Consider the following 14,163-nt stretch of genomic DNA (forward strand, 5'->3'; position numbering starts at 1 on the left):
TTATTTCCCCCCGACATCAGTCTACCCAAAGCATTTGTTCTCTTCCTCAGTTTCCTCATTCCCCATTGATAGCACTTCTCTGATGGGCCTTGATGCTGTTGACTCCCTGCCTTTTGGTTTTGTAGGGTTTTCAGACTTCCACTGAATATAGGTGGCTGCTATCTTAAGTCCCACAGAGTTTGCACCCAGGCTCAGTTTACAGACTGGAGTATGTTGGTGAATAAATCAGCTTACCTTTCAGCCTCCACCACCAGCTCACCCACTGCCTTACAGCTAATGAACTCAGTTCTTGCCAATAAAAAATATATTTAGGAATACTACTGATTCAACCATCTGTTTCCAATAAGCAGATGTGAAAAGAGTAACACTTAAACTGCATCTTCATTAAAAAAAATAATTATTTGATACAAACAGACTTAAATAGACATTTAATACTGAGCTGGGTAATGCAACAGTCTTTAGTCAGTGCAGATGAGAGACCATAGTTCATGATATACCAACTTGTCATGACTAACTCCTGCTGGGACCTGAAGGCAGCAGCTACAAAATATTGAATCATGGCTATTCTCAAGGGAGATATAAAGAATTTGATACTGGTGGATTCATACTTAGATAGTTCATAAAATCTGTTGCAAACCACCTTCCATAATAATGCTGAGTCTGTCACTGTTTATTACCCATCCAAGATATCTCCTCTTCCTCTTTTTCTTCCCCTGTCTCTCCTCATTCATCTCTTCTCCTTCCTCTCTACATTCATTTACCCTGGTTCTCAGTGATTCCTCTTTGACCAAAATATCACCTTAGAATTATCATGGTGATCACAACTACTCTTTCACATTGTGTCTACTTATGTGACAGTCAAAATATGAAGATGATTTGCAGGCATGAATGAAAAATATGGCCAAGCAGATTCACCAGTATGTATAATAACATCAAATCATCTGAACTTACACAGAAAATAAAGTGGAGGTAATTTATTTATTATATGTAAGTGCTTTCCTCCTTTACTTATGACCTTTCCTCTACAAGTTGAGGCTGCTGAGACACTATGATAAATTGCTCTGACATTTTATTAATATGAAATATTTCCATCCATCTCTTAGTAAATGTTTCTCAAGCCACAGAGGTCCTATATCAGCTGCATTACCACTCAGGCTTCTCCTAATCCAGAACTATCTCTTTTTTCCATATGAAAATATATCTACACAAAGATATTAGACCTGTGCTTTCCAACATGATTAACAATTGAGATGGGATTTTTTTCAGATGTGTAGGAGTACCTCAGAATCATATGACTTTTGGGGCAGTGATTGCTCAGCAATTTCTGAAAAGCACAACTCATATCTTGTGTTGGCCAATATAGATTGCCTACACTGATGAGTTGCTTTTACAGATTAGACCATTAACGTGGATTGGCGGGTTGAGCCCATTTCACATGAGAAACTTGAGGATATGAGGACATACTGATTGCTTAGAGCTTTTTGTATGGAATGAGGATATGACTGTCAAGAAACCTAAGTTAAAGCCCCTCCAAAATCACACATGGGACCTCTACTCTGTGAGTTTCTGACTCCAGCAGCGGCTACTTCTCAGGCAGCCGAGTGCCTCTTTCTGCCAGAGCCACGGCCCTGCGAAGGTCACACAGATGCCACTGAGGGGCCACACCTTGCACAAGCCACTTGGGCATTCCAAGTGTCAGTTTTTCAAACTGTAAAATGAGAATAAAAGCTTCTTACTGCCCCGAGACATATTCACATTTTTTACCTGAGAAATGCTAAGCCACAAAAATTCCCTGAACAAATAATACAGCATCTTAAGGACTCTGGGGAGCAAAACTGGCTAAAGGGCCAGGAACTAGGTGAACATTAGGTCCATTAGGTGACCTAATAGTCAGGTCTGGAGATGTCCTTTAGCAGCAGACCTTGGCTCTGAGCCTCTCAGATACCACGTCCCTCTTACTAGGGAAACTTACCATGGCTTTGAACGCAGGGTTTGGAAAATTAATAAATCCTCACGATCTGAGGGACTGAAGTCTGCACATTAGCTCCCCTTAAACCGTGGGTGCATTTAACCTGGGAGGTTAGAAACCACAGCCAAAGAAATCTCTTTTGATTCACAACTTGTTTTGAGCAGTCACCCATAAAGCAGCCAGTGAATCACTCCAGCCAGTTAGTCATGCAACCACACTGCATGTACACTCAAAAGGCTGCACAAAATAAACAGCCTGCAGCTCTAGATAACACACACAGAGCTCATTTGCGCTATCTGGCATCAGCATATATTGTTAATAGGACTCCTACACCAAACCCTTAGGAAAAAAACGCACTCAAATAAGCATCTCCAAATCTTTCTCTCCATCAGTATTTTTCTCGTCTGCTTCACTCTGTGTTGCTTTCAAAATAATTAAGACTAGTAAAAGTTTTAAGACTCTTTCTCTTTCTGCACCTTTTTGATGCTGGTAACGTCCTGCTGGTTTTACAGGCGTGCGCTGCTGAAGTGTAGGGCTAAAGCGGAGTTAATTCTAATCAGCAGCGGACAAGTCGAAAATAAACAGCTCCAGCGCGAAAAGAAATCATCCTGCAAGGAGGGAGCGGCAGGGATACAGGGGGAGGGAGTCTCCCGGTCCTTTGACACATGAGTGTTATAAACAGCTCGGGTCAGGAATCCTATAAAAGCTTCCAGCCAGATCTACTGTCCAATTCAAGAGAAGCGCAAAACAAGTTTTGGAAAAAGCCGCGAATAAACCTTCCTGCGCGGCCCTAGGGATAAGGAACGTGAGCCCTACCTTCGCGTCTGGCTCCCTGAGGAAATCCCGCAGGTTTCCGCGGAGGAGATCCCGCACCTCCGAGTGTCTGCTCAAACAGAGGCTTAGCCAAACTCCTGGCGAGAGCTCCCTCCCCTCCCTGGGAGGGTGCCGGAACCCTTGAATGGCAGATCTGGTGGCCCTATTGTGGAAAAGAGAGGGCTATTGCCAGGGCGGCGTCAGCAGCACGCCGGGAGCCGGCGGCCGAGCCTCGCCGGGCAGCCGGTCCCACATCAGCGGGAGGGAAGGGCCGGCTCTGCCGCCCTGCTCCCTGAAGCTCGCCTCTCCTCCCCGCCCTCCTGGCTCCGCTTGCCGGCTCCTGCTCCTTGATGCCAGCTCGGATCACGTCCCCCCGTGTCCCCTTCCCCCAGTTCCCCACTCGCGCCTGCGTCCCGAGCACTTCTCCCCTTTATACTGGCCCGTCTCTGAGGGATCAGGACAGCAGCATCTCCCCACCCCGGCCGAGAGAGGTGCGGGGGAGGCCGCGCAGCCCGCCTGCCTCCCCACCGGCTCTCTCAGCCGCGCCGGAGGAGCCCGGGCGGGAGCCGGGAGCCGGGATCAAAGCCACGGGGAGGCGGAAGGAGAGGAAGGGCCGCCACAGCTCGGAACACCCCTCCCCAAGTCCTCTGCACCCCGGGCTCTCGGCGGGCGAGGGGCAGGGACCTCCGTTCCTCTCCTGGCAGAGCCGTTCCTGCGGAGATCCTCAGCAGTGCGGCCCGGACGCCGGTGCGGAGACGCGGCATCACCCGAGGAGGGGGAGCTCTGAGGGAGTCCCAAGGGGAGCGCACGGGCCCCGTTACCCCGTTCCGCTCCGGGCGCGGGGCTGCGGCGGAAGCCGGGGGAAGGGGGCAGACGCCGCCGGCGCTCCCCGGAGCACGGCGAGCTCCGCAGAGCCCTTGAGCTGAGCGGGGGCTGAGCGCGGCCCCGCGGGGAGCCCCGAGCGCCTGGCAGCCAGAGGTCTCTCGAGGGAGGAGGAGAGGGACCGCCAGCGAGCTCGTTCCGGCCGTGCCTGCAACTTACATTACATCAGGGAAGGAGGAGGAGGAGAAATCCATGAAAAGTGTCACTTTGAAAAGCACGCAGCGAGGCTCCGATTCCTACAGCGGTGGCTTTCTGTACTTCTAATAATAACGCACTTACGGCCGCACTTTTTATTTGCTAGCTAAATTTTAAAAATGGTCGTTATTTGCATAATGCTGTACTTAAAGAATTTCCTCTGTTAGGGAAAGTCGTTTCCTTTCTCCTGTTTCCTTTGAGCAAATATCCCCATCACATTTGCCTTCACTCCCAAAAGATTTTGTTCCAGTCGGTATTTCTAGACAGCAATATACGTATACATTTCTGTGTGTATAGGGGTATGTGAATACATATGTTTCAAGAAATACAACTTACTTCAGCTCCACGCAGTAGAAATAGCAAGTCAGATTACTACAGCACATAAATCATCCAAAAGCTTTATCCCCTCCTAAGCCAAGATATATATAACCTGTTCTCGGGACTAGATGATCTTGAAGGTCTGTTCCAACCTTGAAGATCCTCTGATTCTATGACTTTTATTTGAGAATTCGGCTGTCACTGTCCGTGCCGGTTTGCGGAATAGCCCGTACCCCTATTCGCGTCAGGGAACGCAGGGTAAGCAGTGCGAGGCTGCCGGCCCATCGCAGCGCAGGGGCAGCGAGCTCTGGGTGGGCACAGGAGGAGCCGTGCCGGGAGCCCCATAGGGCCAGACCGGCAGCCGCCGCTGCGAGGGGGCCGCGGGGAGCCCGGCCGAGAGCCAGGGCCGCTCGGTGCCGCTGTCCCTGCCAGAAGCCGGGCTGGAAGCGCTCCGACGATTGCCGTCCGTGTCCTCCGCGTATTTACGGCCGCAGCTCTCCCTGGCCTATATTTATCCCTACAGTGCAGTGGAAGGTCTTAGATCTAGAAATAGAAGCCGAGAGCAATAGATGGCAGGCTCGGGCTTTTTATAACTCAAAAAGACTTGTTTATTAAAGAAATAAAATGAAATCAAACAGCTAAACAAAGGAGGGGACACCGTGTCCCTCCGGCGCGGTGTGCGCGCCGTGCCCCGCCATGCCCGCCGTGCCGGTCCCCGCCGCAGCCCCCGGCCGCTCGGCTTCGAGCTCGCCCGGGCCTCCACAGCCACCAGGGGAAAGGCGGAGGAGAGGGCTATGGAGTGGCCGTGCGGGCAGCAGCATCCCCAGGAGGGGACCAGTTCGGGCGGGACCGGCCGGGCCATGGGCCCACCGCAACGATGTGAGCGGGGGAAGCCGACCGCCTGAATATCGCCTGGCAAGAGAGCCTGCCTGCTGGTTGGCCTCGGTTTGTGTTTCGCTTGGTTGGGTTTCTTTCCTCCTCTTTGGGGATTTTGTTGTTTTTAAAACTGAGGTGTTTGCAGTCACGGCGTCCCTGCACTCCAGCATCCTGCTCAGGCCCGGACAACGGGGGACGCGGGCAGCCGGTGGTCCCCGCCGTGCTCCTTCACCTCTGCACAGCGCGCACGGCAGCACCCAAGCTGCGGCGGGGTGTCGGCGGGAAGCAGTGGGACAGCCGCCTGTCCCCGGCTTCCCAAGCAAACCTCTCGGGGTAGCTCTCCTGACCCGCCTTGAGTGCCGTGTGCGCGCTGGCTGACCGCGCTTGTGCCCGCTGCAGAGAACCAGGACGGCTTTCTCTTTACCCGCGCCGAGGGGATCTACCCCGACTCGGAGGTTTCCCCTTAGCCCTGGCGGGGTTCCTTGGGCACAGCTCCTGCTCTCGGCGCAGTGGTCTCGCTGTTTGGGAAAAGGCGGAGAGGCGGCTATGGATGTTGCCGCCGCTCCGCGAAACCCCGATCTGTCTGTTATTAGCGAGTCTCTCTCTTAAACCATTAAGCACTGTTATTATCACTATTGCTATTAATTATCCTTGCCGAACCATGTGTCTCTCATTACAGCCCACCGACCCCAGCCACATCACAAAGGGCTCACAACGAGCGCCGTCTGGGTCGGGCCGGGCCATCCGCCACCGCCGTGGGGCTCCCACTGAAGGAGAACCCCGAGCCTGGCTTGAAAATAAGTCAGGGGAACCCCGGCGGTGTTAGGAGGGCAATAAACTCGTGTGATTCTACCGGGGGGTTGTAATGTGTCATCACAGGCTATGCCGGCGCCCCGGGCTTTGCAACCTACAAAAACAAGAGAGCCGGTTAACAGAGAGAGGATGTCAGGGCGGCGAGGAAGGCACGAGAGGCTGTCCTGCGATCCATTCCCGGAGGGAGCGGGGACCGGTTACCTCCTGCACGGGCCGCAGCCCCGCAGGTCTCCCCGGTCCCACCGTGTGTCCTTTGCAGCGGTGCCCGGGCTGGCCCCAGAAGGGCTCCGCGGGTGCGGAGCGGGCCTGACCTGGAGGGGGTTGTCCGCCCACGGGGAAAGGACAGGGGAAGAGAGCGAGCGTAGGAGAGGGTCAGCGCTCCAGTTCTAGCCAGAAAAATGTGCAAGCAACCATCAAAGAGAGCCTTCATGGCCTCAGGGCCCGGTGAGGAGATACCAGCGGGAGGATGCTTGTGCCACCGGCTGTGGGAAGGAACCGTGCGGGTCCGGGCAGAAGCCCGTCCGGGAGCAGCGTAGCTGGGCTATGCCTGCGGCTCCCGGCATGTCCGTGTGGAGAGAATTTAATGTCTTTTTCCTTGGAAGGGAAGTCACCTGTGCGTGGGAGAACTGGGGTTGTGGACCTGGATCCCGGGGTACCTCAGCTGCAAGCAGGGAGCGAGGGACTGCGCCTGAGGGCGACCTGGCAAGCCGGGGATTGGGAGCCAGGCAGAAATAAGTCACTTCTACCCTCTCTTAAGTCTAGAGATGGGGGAAAAAGGGTAAACAGGGAAAAGAGTGCTCAAATGACAGCGAGAGCCTAGAAGTGGGGTTGCTGGCCTGACTTGGACCTCTTCCACCTCCTCTGTGCCCCCAGTCCGTAGTTACTGCCTGTCTTAGGATCACCCTGGAGACACGGTCCTATAGCTGTCCTTGCCTTTGGAACTAACGCATGGAGAATAGGACCCCGTCAGCGGAGACGCGCTCTGAACCTAGGCCGGGACAGCCCCTCTGCTCACAGAGAGATCACCGGGAGGGAAAGGAAGAGCTTTCATTTCCACCTTCTCTTCTTGGTAAATCTTAGAGGGGTTTATTTGTTTCATTGTTGAATTTTTCTGTTTGTTTGTTTTTAAGGGAGGCTGTTTGTTTGTTTGCTTTGCTTTCCCCTAACCACCCCGATACAGCGGAAACCTCCCGGAGAAGCCTTTTAAAGCCACGGTCGGAAACGACATGAGAAGCGCCCCCGTTCCCGGCTGTACTGCCGAGCGCCAGCGCGAGGGAGTGTCTTAATTGCCGCTAATGACCCACGGAGGGGATGCGAGGGGGTTATCTGCAGCCGGGCAGAAATCAGCTAGGGGAGTGGCAATTTGGGGAGAAAGTGAGAGATGGGAGAGGTCGTTACTGCGAAAACGGATGATTTCGGCGAAATTTTCCAGAAATTCATTCTGTGGAAAACGGTCCCCGCGGAGAGTGCATTGCACAGCCTGGTGCTCCGCTCTTTCTGTTTCTGTTTCCGTCCCGGATTCCGCGGAGTTCCCCGCACTGCTCAAGAGCTACAACTCTGCGGGCGCGCATCGCCCGCGTTCCGAAATTACGATTAAGATCACGGCTAAGCGGGAGCCGGGGGAAGGGCGGCTGCCCGCGGGCATCGCGGGCTCCAGACCCGGCTGGCAATGAAGATACTCGTGGGGCACGGCGGCCCCCACTGCGGCGACAAGGGGCTGCAAGCCGGAGCCGGCCAAGGTCTCCTTGACCCCGGTAGGGTTTGTCCTGCCAGGCAACCACCCCCCACGTTCCCGGGAGGCCATTCCCAGGCCCGGGAGTCTCTCTCTGCTTTCACCTCCAGCGCTTGCCCGCCGCACGCCAGGGACTCACCGTAACAGGAGACCTGCAGGGCTCCGTTGTGGCCGCTGCTCTCTTGCAGCTTGATGTTGCTGTCCGGGGGAGTTTTGCAGGGGCCTCGCTGCATGTAGAGGTGCGGCGGCTGCTGCTGCTGCGGAGGGTATTTGTTAAAGGAGGCCGGAGACCCGGCAGAGCCGGGAGCCTGCACGCTGCCATCCAGGGACTGACATTCCTGCTGGCTGTAGCGGCTCCGGCACTTAGTGCTGCTGTCACCAAAGCCTTGTCCTTTGCTGGCCAGGAAAGTAGGGCTGAACTTGTCACTTGCTTGAAATGCCCTAAAAGGCGAGGAGCCTTCTGTGTCCTGGGAGGCTGCGTTGTAGTAGGAATCCATGGCAGCCGGATCACAATAAGAAACACAAGTATCAGCATTCATTCCTAAAATTAAAAGGCCCGAGTGTCCTTAATGCGCTTGGAGGGGCACCAGGAACCACTCTTTCTCTCTCCCTCTCGCATAGACACACACTCACAGCTGGGCCGGGGAGCTCTAAGAGGATTCAGATGTTCGTGAAAGCTGACCAGATCTCCAAACCCCCTTAAGTTCTCGCACAATCAAAGGGGTCTTTTTCTTTCCCTCCCTCTCTCATATACGCTTGCCCTCGTGTCTCCCTCCAAACTACACTCTAAAGAGGTTCTTCTCTGCACTTTCCCCCCCACCACATAGGAAAAAAAAAAAAAAAAGAGAGAGAGAGAGGGAGACCTCTCCCCCAATTAATATGTAGATGATGACAGTGGAGGGGAGGGGGCCCAGGAAGGGGTGTGTGTGAGCGTGTGTGTGTGTATGGGGGTGTGTGGAAGCAGAGGGACGGCGGAGGTCATATCTTTTGCGTTTAAAAAAAAATAAAAATAAATCAACCAGACCAGAAAAACAAGCCAGCCCCCAAATTTTTATGATTGAAACCCAGAAAATGAAGCAGATGACATAAACGCCACAAAGGGATGAGTGCGGGATCCGCGCCGGCGGAAGAGCCGGGGACGATTTAATGGTCGTGACACGCTCCGTGCACTCCGGCCCTCTCCGCTGCTCACTGTCCCAGCTGTGGGGACCCTCGCCTCTGCGACCCCCTCCTCTCTATTAAAGGCAATACGGATTTTCCCCGCAGCTATCTGCCTTTAAGCCTCCCCCCTCCCGTTAACCCCTTCAGGGCCGACAGCTCTCCCAGCCCTGCCGTGAGCCATTTCCCTACCGTGGCACGGCGGTGCCGCGGCCGCCCCGCACAGAACCGTGCGAGTTCTCCGTCGGGTCTCGCCACACGTTTGTGATGGTCATTATTTATTTACCTCGAAAAACGTGCTCTCGTCAGGTGTAAAACTACTGGATCCAAACGGGAGGGCGGCAGGGACGGATTTTAACAAGGTCACCAAGCACACAGAATTGGACCAAGCTTCTGGGATTGCCAGAGGTGACTTGCAAAGGGACAGAGGCTGGCAGGAGCTCTTTTTGGTTTGAGGGGTCAATTACAACCTAGAAAGAGCTTAAAAATAAATCAATACTCACCTTTCGTCGTCCTTCCCCCCCTTCAACCTGATTCCCCTCCTCCCCCAGTTAACTCCTGCTACCCCTTACTTACTCTTACCCTGCCTTCCTCCCATCCCCACATCTGGTTTCTATTGCTCACTTACCTTGAAGTTTTCAGTAATAAAGATATTACGCAAACTAAATCCACAGTTCTTCGGAAGAAAAGAAAAGAAAAGAAAAGAAAAGAAAAGAAAAGAAAAGAAAAGAAAAGAAAAGAAAAGAAAAGAAAAGAAAAGAAAAGAAAAGAAAAGAAAAGAAAAGAAAAGAAAAGAAAAGAAAAGAAGAAAAGAAGAAAGATTTTAACGAAATAAAAGAAAAAAAGAGTAATGGAAAGGGAAGACGAGAAGAACCTTAACCCCTTCGGGAGCGCGGGCCGCAGCAGAGCCGGCTGCGGGCGGGGAGCGGGGGCACCGGCGGCTGCTCTGGGCTCCCAGCGGGCTTCCCCCGGGGTCCGGAACATGTGTCCTCCCTTCTCCCGCGTAGCTTCCCCCACCCCGTGCAGAGCAGGGGGGACTCGTGGCTTTCATCTGTGTGTGTGTATATCTGTGTGTGCGGGGGGGAGCGGGACTGCAGAATGGGAATGCGACCCCCCGAAACGGCGGCTCGGGAGGGGCCCGTGGCCACCGCCACCCTCCAGGCCTTGCTCCACAAACAAGACCGGCACCGCCGTTTTCATTAGCTCGGATCTGACAAGAATAGGCGACCAACCCTCGCCCCCCAGATGCAGAAGGGATTTCTAGCGACGTCGTCATTAAAAACAGCCAGAGACGGATTCATTTACGAGATTTTAAACCATTTTGCGAGTTTCCCTGAGAGCAGGGACCAGCTCGCTGAGTTTTCTAGTCCAAGAAAGCTTTCAGCGGATTTGCTTTCTTATTCTGTTTATTACCTCTACTTAATTATTTTCTCGTCCTTTCTTTCTCCCCTCCCAAACTCACCCACCCCACTGCAGGCCCCTTTCTTTCCCTCGTCCACAACATAATAAAAACCAAACCAACTCAATGCACGAAAGCCTTTCTAAAATCCGCTTCGGGGCGGCCAAGGGAGCCTGGGTACTGCCGGTACCGTCAGCCTGCGAGCGGCTCTGCTCAAGGGCAGCTGCCCTGGGTACCGAGAGCACCTCAGCTCCCGCATCCCCAGCTCCTCCGCAGCGGACTCGCAGCGTCGCTCACGGCAGAGGAGCGCTTCAAATACGTGTTTCCCAGTTCTTTCCCCCGAGATTTTTTGGGGGAATGGAAAAGAAGACTGAAAGAAACGATGTGAGGGCAGTTCTCGATGCTACAGCATTATACTCGGCCTCGGGATTTTTCTTCGGCCAAGTTAAACAATTTGCAAGAGCAAAAAAACTGAAGGGAAAGATTTGGGGATCGGGCAAGAAAAATTATAAGCACACACATATATGTGTGTACATTTACATATATATGTATATATATATATAGTTTTTGTTCACAAACGTTGCAATGCACTGTCTCGGAGAGGCAGTGCAGCGTGGCCGACCCGGAGGAGGGCTGCCCAGAGTGCCTTCGGTCAGAACGCTCGGCTAGCCTCTCCTTGCAGTACTTTATAACGAAAATTCCAATAAATTCAAGTCAGGGCTAATCCGAAGCCCTCGGAAAAGACAGCAATGGAAACCTCTGTCTAAGAGCCAATTTGCGTTCCTAGAAGCGGAAGGTTAATTCGGGAATCGTTACCGGGGGAAGGGATGTGCGCAAATACCTGGCGATCTAGCGGGCGTGGGGGGGAATACCCGGGAAATCACTTTTCCTGGATGTTTTCGTTTAGCCGGACTAAGTTTGGCGTGCGGTTCTCTCAGCAAGAGTGGCGGGGGATTCCCCTCAGCCCCCGTTAGCCGGGAGCGGAGCCTTGCGAGTACAAAAGCACACAGGGAGCCTGTAGCCGACTTCCCGGTAAAGGAGGCGATGGAGCCGCGTGTCGCGGCGCAGCCGGGACTGCCGTGTCCATCCGGCCGCGGCGTTCTGCCCGCCCGCTGTCCCCGCATTCCCGACTGCGGGACCCAGGATCCGCAGAGCAAGGGTGCAAAGGGACGCGCACCATTTGAAACACGATCTCGTCATTTTTCCTCCGAGTGACCCCAAATCTACCCTGCCCCTGCATCAAATGCATCCAAAAGGGAAGGGAGAAAGAGCGGCAGAAAGGTTCGCGCTCCATAGCAACAAGTTGCCAATTCCATGTGTACGTGGGTTTTATATCGAGACAATTTTCAGGTACGGTCCCTGTTGGTTTTGGAAGGGGTCACTTCAGAGAATCCCTTCTCCCCCAGAGCTGCTGGAGCCCGTGTGAGAGCCAACCGGTCCCGCCTTTATGGACAGCAGCTCACAGGGACCGAGTAATAGATGGGAGAATGGTTAGGAATCTGCAGTTCCGGACGTTCCAGGTGTCGCCTGCCTGCCATACCCCAGGGAGAAGGGATAGCCCAGGGCAGCCCTGACTCGCTTGTTACCGAGGAGCTGTTTCCTTTCCGCTGAGGCAAGGGCGGGCGTCACTCCCGGGTGAGGACCCGGAGCGAGGCGCAGGCGATGGCGGGCATATCCTGCATTTCGATTTCTGATAGAACAATAAATCTTTATTCCCGTGTGATTTAAACTTTCAGCCTTGTGTCAAGCCCAGGGAAAAGGCAGAGGTTTCCGCTGGTCCCTGCACACCGGGTGCGGCATCGCAGGGCTGCAGGGAGCGGGCAGGCGGGACGGCTGCTGGGACGAGCCCGGCTCTCGCAGGAGGCCGGGGGGAGGAGGCAAGAATGCTCTTCCCCATTTTCCCAGCCACCGCCGAGGGAAACCCGCCGTGTCCTCTCAAACTTCCACCGTCCTCCTGGTACTCCCGATGTCTGCGGCCAGAGCGGCTGCGGGATGGCTGAGGAGAGTCACGGCAGGACTCCGGGGTGCCGGATCCAGCACCCCAGGTCCTGTCCTCACCTCTAAGCCGTGGGAGAGTAAATACTTCGGTTCAGGGAGCGGGGTCGTTTCACTGGAGGGGGGATGGAGAGAGGGGGGATCTTTCACACCGTTCCCTCCTGGCACTTTGGCAGAGCCCTGCTCTTGGAAACTGTTTCGAATTTTTTCCCCAACGGTTTGGTTTGTGTGGTCACTTCAGAGCTGCGGGCTCCTTTTGTACTGGACTGAGATCTGAAGGCGACCTATTTATAACACCACTGCAAGGGGGAGTGAGGGAAAAAAGTACTCGTGCTAATCTCCCCCAACTTTTTTTTTTTTTTTTTTCCAGTGGGACGAAGTTTCATCTTTATTTCGGGAGAGGAGCTTGCTTAGTGACCGTCCGGCCGGTACCTGCCGCCTTGCGCTCTGGCTCCTGCTTCCCGCCGGGCACCGGCTGGGGCCTGAGCTGCACCGTGCAGGGGCTTTGCTGTCCTGCCTTTTGAGCCTTTCCTCCGGAATAAATATTAAATGTTGTTAAAACACGTTCCTCGTGTAACGAAAGCTCTTGCAGAGAACTGAAGCTGACCCGCTCGCCTCCTTTCCGGGAAAAAAGGAAGGACCAGGCTCCGATGCTGGCCAGGCTAGCCCCTACTTCTCTGAGCTTGTTCGGCAAAGCTTTTTCACCCGCGCTCTTAGATCCCGCCCCGCTGCCTGTTACCGCCACCTCAGCAAGAGAGCTCCGTTTTCCTCAGCTCTCACCCCTCAGCCCTGCTGCTTTTCGGCCGTGGTCCCGCAGCCGCGCTCTCCGCGGGCCGTCCTGCTGCTCCGGGCACCGAGGGCTCCATGAGCATCCACATGGCCACCTGTGCCTGTGTATCTCTGTGTTGTCACCAGAGAGGACACCTGCTTGGTGGCTGGGATGCTGAGTGAGGGACCCGCCAGACCCAGGCTGCCTCCGCTGCCGGTCCGCGGAGCTCATGGTGGGGCCGCGGTGCCCGCTCCGGAGGAGGGGGCGAGGCAGGGGTACCCAGCCCTCTCCGTGAGGGACACAAGGGAAGACAGCAGGAGGGGACCACAACCACCATGGCCTGCTCCACTCGGACCACGCCGGGGTCCCTAAGGTGCCTTAGGGGACTGCTTCGGGCCGCAAGGGCTTTCCAGATGAGAATTGTGCTCCCTTAGGTTGTTTTTTTAAAATTTTTTAAAATTTACTTTTCTTTTGCAGACAGTGTGGAGCTCGCACGCAGCCGCGGGCAGAGAAGTGCATTTATGTACCCGGTCCTGCACGCCGACCCCGAGGCTGCCGCGGCCGGAGAAGGGCGGCTGGGCCCACTCCGAGACGGGCCTTGCCCTGCTCTGTCCGGCTGGTCAGCGGAGCCCAGGAGCCCCGGAGCAGCACAAACCTCTCGATCCCGCCCCTTCCCCAGTGTTCCCAGAAAAACATGGAAAATCACCTCTTTCTGACATCGCGCTCGCGGGGCTCCGGGTGACGCCAGTGTGTGAGAACCAATGGGAAGATGGAGCAGGGGCGGCCCCCGCACCCCGCTCCGGGTCCCGCCGGGCGCGGCGGAGCGCACCCAGCTGGCATCGTGTCCCGGTCCGGGGACCGCAGACAGGCTTAGACGGTAGAGCCGGCCTGAGTTAAAGCCGTGCTGCTCACTTCGTCCCGCTTGAAAGCACCCCGGACAGATCTGGGATGCATGATGGTGGTGGGGGGGAGGGTGTCTATATTTAATATGTCATCCCCGCTGGCTGATGGTAAATTCCTTCACGCGGGGAAATATGCACTTGCTATTAATTTGCTCGAGACTTTCCTTTTACGTGTGACCTTGCCGGCACCGGCCCTGAAATCAGGGGCTATTTTTTGCTTAAGTCAGAAGCTCGGGCGCAATGAAGGCAGGGCGGCTGTGCCCTCAGGGGAAGCCGTGGTCCTCCGGGCGGTAACGCCGAGACAGCGGCCGAGCTTGCCCCGCAGCTCCTGCCGAGGTACGG

At 54.8% G+C, this 14,163-nt stretch overlaps 1 protein-coding gene across 2 annotated transcripts in view; it reads right to left on the reverse strand.

Moving 5' to 3' along the window:
• ALX4 (ALX homeobox 4) overlaps window positions 1-8,137 on the reverse strand; it is a 39,552-nt gene extending 31,415 nt beyond the window's left edge. Inside the window, exon 1 of one of the 2 annotated variants that reach the window (XM_058857000.1) lies at window positions 7,738-8,137. In XM_058857000.1, the coding sequence (XP_058712983.1) occupies window positions 7,738-8,137 (400 nt within the window). Of the gene's footprint in view, window positions 1-2,785; window positions 2,917-7,737 lie in introns of those variants that run through there. The other variant, XM_058857009.1, reaches the window with a different exon arrangement.
• Between the last annotated feature and the right edge of the window lie 6,026 nt (window positions 8,138-14,163).

Source organism: Poecile atricapillus, chromosome 1, assembly GCF_030490865.1.
Source record: "Poecile atricapillus isolate bPoeAtr1 chromosome 1, bPoeAtr1.hap1, whole genome shotgun sequence".
In the NCBI taxonomy this organism is placed as follows: Eukaryota; Metazoa; Chordata; class Aves; order Passeriformes; family Paridae; genus Poecile; species Poecile atricapillus.